This window comes from Myotis davidii, unplaced genomic scaffold, assembly GCF_000327345.1.
Source record: "Myotis davidii unplaced genomic scaffold, ASM32734v1 scaffold238, whole genome shotgun sequence".
Taxonomy (NCBI): domain Eukaryota; kingdom Metazoa; phylum Chordata; class Mammalia; order Chiroptera; family Vespertilionidae; genus Myotis; species Myotis davidii.
In genome coordinates, this window is record NW_006293779.1 from 6709005 (window position 1) to 6716227 (window position 7223).

Below are 7223 nucleotides of genomic sequence, written 5' to 3' on the forward strand. Positions count from 1 at the left end.
GAATGTATGGGCTTCTATAGCTGCTTGGAGTGTTGGGTCTGAGGGGGTGAGATGGGAGCCTGGGGAATCACCTGCAACTTCACAGGATAAAGACTGGCCAAAACAAGATCCTAAGGTTCCTGTTTCCTCCTACCTTCAAATTCAGATTCATTAAACATTTATTAGGTAACATACATCAAGAGAAATGTTTTTACATATATGTTCAGCTCCCTAGGAGATTGGTAATTTTATCCCAATGTTAAGGTGGTAGAAACTGAGGCTTAGGAAATGAAGTTTGCCTAGGATCACATGGCAGATAAGAGGCAGAACCAAGCTTTTATAGAAAAGCCTCTCTTGGGTGTTTGGTGGGGGAATTGCAAACAGGCAAACCTGTCATTTAGTTGGCTCATCAATCCAATCCCAATTGACTGCTGACGGTTTTCTCTTCCTTAATACTGGTCTTAGCTTCTAGACAATCCCAAATTCCGGGTCATCACCAAGATCAAAACCATTGGCAGTACCTATATGGCAGCTTCCGGAGTCACGCCAGATGTCAACACCAACGGCTTTACCAGCTCCAGCAAGGTACCTAAACACCTCAATGGCTAGAGAGGAGATAGGGCTCTCCCTCCTGAGGCAAGAGGCAGCCCACACTTAGCACATGGGAAACCAGGAGTTACAAGAGCAACTAACATTAAGCACTGTTGTACAAAGGCACTTTGCACCAGTACAGACACACACCACTAGGACCGAGCCAATATAAAACTGGGTTTACTGAGAAAGTGTAATGAGCAGAAATAACAGCACACCCACAGCAGTCCACTACTGTTCCCGGCTTAAGTCAGGCATAAGATGCTTTGTGGAACTGCGGCTGTGCTCCCTTCCATACTTTCGTAAGCGCTGGGCAACAGGACCATCTACACAATTATGGAACCATGAAAACATCCACGTCGGGGAATGGTTTTGTTAAGTTAAAGCAGACCTGTGAAGCCAGCTCAATTTAGGTACCAGAGGTGAGAAAAGCTGTTGGGGCCCTCATCTCAAGGGCTGTTCTTAAAACATCACAACCGCCATCTCCTTATTATGGATGAGGTTAAAGAAACACGCCTAACCCTCAAGTGCTTATAATCTAGTTTAAGAATGAAAACAAGGACAACTATCTCAAGTTTAAGACCAGGTTCGGACTAGGGGAAGAGACGTGACTCCTAAGCAGGTACACAGCAGATGGGTTAGGTACAATTTGTCCTCCCCACCACCACCGTCCAGTCTCTGTCACAGTGACAGGGTGCTAAAGAGGAACCTGACTCCTTTGTGAGAAAAATTGAAGAATAGGCCTTTATCAACCAGGTGAAGGGACTGACCTCCAGAATGTTCAGAAGGGGTGGCACAGTCTGCTGCGGGGGTGGGCCCAGAGTGGCTCCTGATGCTTTCACTGCTGCTCCCTGGCACAGGAGGAAAAGTCAGACAAGGAGCGCTGGCAGCACCTGGCTGATCTGGCTGACTTTGCACTAGCCATGAAGGATACGCTTACAAACATCAACAACCAGTCCTTCAACAACTTCATGCTGCGCATAGGTAAGGCTCTAGCTCCCTTCTGACACGGGAGTCAGCAATCACCAAGGAGGAGGAGAGGCTGAGAGAGATCTGACGCATTTAGATGCGGTAGGGTCCCATACTCAGAGCTGGAAGGGCATTTGGTCCAGGCTCTTCTAGATGACCAGGCTGAAACCTGACCGATGGCCAGCCATCCCTGTCCCAGTGTTTACAATGATGGTTTCCTTCTCAATCTGGCTATGCCTGTTGAGGGGTTTATTCACTTCAGTCCAGTCTGTTAAGAATTAGTCATCTGTTACCCACTATGGCAGTGGTTCTCAATGCCTTTGGTGGTTGAACGACCCTTTCACAGGGGTCGCCTAAGACCAGATATTTACATTACGATTCATAACAGTAGCAACATTACAGTTATGAAGTAGCAACGAAAATAATTTTGTGGTTGGGTCACAACATGAGGAACTGTATTTAAAGGGCCAGAAGGTTGAGAACCCCTGCCTTATGGGAATGTAGACAACTGGGGGCTCACTCCTGATGAAATCACAGGAGACTTAAAGTGCCAGGTCCGTGTTAGAGAGAAACTGGCAACTTCCGTACTGTTAATTAGCATATTGGGGCGGCTAACAGTTTGCCAAGTACCTGGTGAAGGCAGGTAAATATGAATAGCTTTGTGGTAGAGGTCAGGTGGTGAATTCTGTGAGAGAACCTAGTAGCTTCTGAGAAGTGTAGCTATGCTGAACTTTATGCCTCTACCGTAGGCATGAACAAAGGAGGGGTCCTGGCTGGGGTCATTGGAGCCCGGAAACCACACTACGACATCTGGGGCAATACAGTCAACGTCGCCAGCAGGATGGAGTCCACAGGGGTCATGGGTAACATTCAGGTCTGTCCATGTGCTCAGATGCAGGGAAGAGTGTTCTGCCGTGCACTGTCTCCTCATTGGCCTAAACATGACATTGGCAGTGCTGGGAGAGCAAAGGCAAGAGTGGGAAAAGATGCCTCCAGGGCAGAAGGGAGAAGAGACACTGACCCCATTTGCAAAACGTAGAAATAAGTTCTGGGTAATTAACATCCTGGACTGTGTCACCTGGGCCTGGCAAGAAAGTTCCACAAAAGGGGCAAAGGGAACAAGAGCAGAGGGTAAAAGTTCCCCAACAGTGGTGCCGTCACACAGGCATCTGAGGAGAGAGCGCTAGACTCTCTTTGGGCGAAGGGAGGACCCCTGGCAAAGTGCACCTGTGTTCTGGGGGATGGAGTACAAGGAGTGACTGGGACCTGTGGGCCACATGGAGATCTCATCTGGGTAGCCTCAGTGTAGGCTCACTGTCTAACCCCAAGCTCTGTGCTTCCTCTACAGGTGGTAGAAGAAACACAAGCCATCCTTCGAGAGTACGGCTTTCGCTTTGTGAGGCGGGGGCCCATCTTTGTGAAAGGAAAGGGGGAGCTGCTAACCTTTTTCTTGAAGGGGCGTGATAAGCCAGCCGCCTTCCCGAATGGCTCCTCTGTGACCCTGCCCCACCAGGTAGTAGACAACTCCTGAATGGCTGCTAGCCCCAGGGAGGATGTATCTTTTGGAATCAAAGACCTTGGGAAAGGACAAATGACTAAGTCCCAACAGTCCCAAATTGCTGAAGTGCACACTCACATAGACTTTAGATTTAAAAATCCCCTCAAGGCTTCATTTCGTGAGCTCTGAGGGTGGCCGTACTATTTATTCCTCAGTGTGCCTGTAGCTCCCCCAGAGTAAGGGTCTTAGGCATAGCACTGGACCAGCCCTTCTTCCCCCACAGAGGCCATGGCCACTGTGAGCAGGATGTATCAGAGGCGGGAGCTCAGCTGGAGGGGAAGCTGTGGCAGGGCCACTATGCTGGTGAATGTCTGCTCCCAGCTATAACTTGAAAGCTGTGCTTTTCATTCTGAAGACAGCACCAGCTGGAGACCTGTCTCTGTATGATCTGAGTTAGGTCAAAGGGCCCGGTCCTGATAATCTTGAAAGGTTCTTCTGGAACCCCTGTCACCTTAGTCCTGGGAGGAGAAAGTGCAATATTTCCTGTTACCTGGTGGGAGGGAAAGGGAGTTTATTTCTGAAAGAAAAATATATCAACAGATCTACATTTATATTTTTAACTTTCTGTTAAAAAACACTTTCCGATATTGCCTTGCCTTTTGAGCTCTTGCTACAGTCGCCTTTGCTACTGCTTTAAAAGAGAATTTACAGGTATTGATAAAGAATAAGACTGTTTTATTAAAAGTTTTCTTCAACTTGAATGTGATCATTGTGAAAATCCTGTTAATACCTCTCCTCAGAGAAGTGCTTTTTGGTAACTACCTTCCTGGAAGGCACAAGAGCTTGAACTAAGACCTCTCTTACTTTTTAGGTGCTTTCTTCTAAATGGTGGTCCTAACTGACTTACCACTACGTGCTCCTCCCAGCGTTAGCTGGTGTTCCCACACCTGTACAGTTACTTCCTGGTCACCAGGTCTAGGAAGTGACCATTTTAGAGTGAGTGGGGCTTGGGTAGTAATGACGCCTATTTGTGACTGGCCAAAGTGGGACAGGACCTGAAATGGCAGAACCTGGCCCTATACATACTCCCTTAAACCAAAGAAAGTGCCAGCAGATCCAAGGCCCTGGTTATCAGACCAGGAGATGGAAGGAAGGTCTGCTTCCTCTTAAGAGCAGACTTCTGACCATGCTTTCTCCCCGGATGTTTTAGGAAACAAAATGAGACATAGAACCCTGATTACTTTATCCATAGTACTTTCTCACACCACCTTCTTCAAAGGCAGGTCTAGAATATGCTGCTCCAAACCAAAGACTAAACACAGGTCCCTTCTTAACTATAAGATTCATCTCATATGAACAGAATGTTCTAAGAACTTCCTTTTCAAATGTCTCAATTAGGAAAATGAGATGGAATTAAAGCTCTTATAAAAGTTAGAAACACTCTGAATAGTATATACTCCTCTTTCACAAAATGCCTTTGATTGCCCTATAACCCAGTCTGATTTTCAACTAAAACGTATGGACAAATCACTATCTCTAAGAACACATGGTCTTGAGCCTTTAACAACTGACCAGGCAATTGTGGAGAATTGTCCAAAATTACCAATGTCTAGACCAGGGGTGGGCAAACTTTTTGACTCGAGGGCCACAAGTGGTTCTTAAACTGGACCGGAGGGCCGGAACAAAAGCATGGATGGAGTGTTTGTGTGAACTAATACATGTTAACACTGCTGCTGGTGAAGGAGTGGAGGGGAGAGCAAGAGAACCCTCCACTCTTTCGGCTCCGCGGGCCGGATAGAACAGCCGAACGGGCTGGATCCGGCCCGCGGGCTGTAGTTTGCCCACGGCTGGTCTAGACTCAAACTTGCACCTTCAGCATCCTCAAGAGGTGGGTATCTGTCTCCATTGTAAGGAGTCTGAGCCTTTCAACCGTTTTCAGTCCCATGACCTTGCCTGGGACTGTGTCCAGTTGTTGTTTACTCACTTTTGATGTGTTCTCAATGCAAAGAATATTCTAGTAGAGCAGGTTCATATCCAGCTTTTCTTCTCTTCTTGCAAATGAGGCAAACACTTGATGAAGGGGCTTTGTACAGAACAGGTTTTCATGGGAAGCTCGCTGTTCTTCCCAGGAGGTAGACAATGCATCCGTTCCTAAAAGGACAGCTTCTATCAATCTCACCAGTGCACTTGGGAGAATCACCTGGGTCGTCACTGATAGTCTGAACCTAGGTAACTTATTTTTTTGGTCTGGAGCCGAGAGGCTGGCCTAATTACACCAATGCCAATTTTGAAATGGGGAACTTAGAAGGGAAACGAAAACCTATGGTGCCCTGACTGGTGTGGTTCAGTTGGTTGAAGCATCGTCCCGTACACTGAAAGGCTGCAGGTTCGATCCCCGGTGGGGTCACATGTGGAAGGTATATTGTTCTCTTTCCCATCAATGTTCCCCTCTCTCTAAAATTAATAAGCATGTCCTTGGGTGAAGATTAAAAAAATACCTATGGTATAAAACCTGTGGCAGCTTCAAAATTCTTGCCTCCTAAAACATTTTATTTTTCATTAGTGCCCATGTACATTACTATGGTACACTTAACTGAAACAAAGTCAGACATACACATGCACAAAAATCTCAGTCAGTTCTGAAAAAAAATCCGACTTACTGAATAGTCTCTAGAAAGCTCAATGTATAATGACTTTTCAAGTCCATTTGGCTCTCTGCACCACTCTGGCCCTATGACTCGGCCTCATTAGCTGTCTCTTCAAGAGCAGTCTTCAATGAAAACAAATTATAAGCTGAAAGAACACTAGCTGATTTGGAAGGAGCAAAGTAGGAGGGAAAATGATTATGTTTATTACTTAAAAAGAGAAGAGGAAAAATTGGTAGAAACAAATAAAATAGTCTTTACATTTTTCTGCTTTATGGTATATAAACAGAAGAAAGTGTCTCAAGAGGTCCAACTCATGTATTCTGCCGATTTTACCCTGTTTCACTCAACTTGAGTAACCCAGAGCTTGTTATATAATTTCTCCACTGAGGCACCTTCCTCTTACCTTGATAAGTAACAGTGACGTCAGTTGGAAGGGTTCTTGTGATGTCCTTATATAGCAGTCTAGCACAAAACGGGAAGGACTGGCCACTCGGCTCCGCTTTGTAAGTAAATGATAGCAGGTTGCACAGTGAGTTTCTCTGCAAGGGCCCAGCCAGAAAGGCTGCAAAGTCACTCTAATGGAGGCGGGATCAAAACAGACACAAAGTATAGACAATTACAGCTCTAAAAGCAGTGAGTGGCTGTGACACTTCAAACACTGACCACCAAAAATAGGGCCCTGTTAATTAGATTTCAGATAAATAAAGGACAGAGAAAGGCCTGCAAAAAGGACTAATGACAGAGATTATAGGATAACTCAGAGTCAGTGGAAGCCTAGGAAGACCTGCAGGAGCACTTAAGTAAATGGCCAGAGGTGGGGGCAGGGGGGGGGGGTTACTATTTCTGCCAAGAATTTCGTTGACATCATATATAGGGCTAAGGTGCTTTCTGTCTGCATATACATATCAGTGTATCAGATGACAACCAGGAGCTTCAGTGTCATTCCAAATGCATGGTGAGGGAAATACTAAGTTTATAAGAGTCACTTATTCCCTATTGCATTCATTCTTGCCTGTTCTTTTGTTTTGTTTTTTACCCCAACCCCAGGCTCAATTGCAATCCTAAGAAAGTAGGGAGGAGTTCAGGCAAAAATAGACAGTATTCCTCTGATATTTCAGAAAACATTATTCTGCTTTGCATTTATACTCAATTCAGCAAGGCACTTGGCATATAGTAAGTACTCTATCAATCTCTGTTGAATTAACAGTATAGCAACTCTACTATTTTGTGAGGGGAAGAAAGGGTCAAATATAGAAATTTGAAGATCACTACTGAGGCGTGAATAGCTCCTTAACCAGTATTCATGCTTCAACATCATCCAGAGTTTCAACAGATAAGAGAGTAGGACACAGCTTGTCCTTATCTAATAAAAGAGAAACATGGTAATTGGCATATGACCGCTACCCTTCCCATTGGCTAATCAGCGAGATATGCAAATTAACTTCCAGCCAAGATGGCGGCCGGCAGCCAGGCAGCTTAAACTGAACATGAGGCTTGCTTGCTTCAGTGACGGAGGACTCCAACGTTCCCCACCTGCC

At 45.7% G+C, this 7223-nt stretch overlaps 2 protein-coding genes across 2 annotated transcripts in view; one reads left to right on the forward strand and one right to left on the reverse strand.

The window, feature by feature from the left end:
- The window catches only part of ADCY3 (adenylate cyclase 3), a gene marked incomplete at its 5' end in the record, with an annotated part of 60815 nt that extends 56639 nt beyond the window's left edge, over positions 1-4176 (forward strand). The window contains 4 exons of the mRNA XM_006767594.2: positions 445-564; positions 1431-1554; positions 2289-2413; positions 2888-4176. Coding sequence (XP_006767657.1) covers positions 445-564; positions 1431-1554; positions 2289-2413; positions 2888-3070 — 552 coding nt within the window. The remainder of the gene's footprint in view (positions 1-444; positions 565-1430; positions 1555-2288; positions 2414-2887) is intronic.
- CENPO (centromere protein O) overlaps positions 1-7223 on the reverse strand; it is a 15582-nt gene that overhangs the window by 1005 nt on the left and 7354 nt on the right. The window contains exons 6-7 of the mRNA XM_015566388.1: positions 6089-6260; positions 5022-5188 (exon numbers count right to left, since the gene is read on the reverse strand). Coding sequence (XP_015421874.1) covers positions 5052-5188; positions 6089-6260 — 309 coding nt within the window. The 3' untranslated portion in view covers positions 5022-5051. The remainder of the gene's footprint in view (positions 1-5021; positions 5189-6088; positions 6261-7223) is intronic.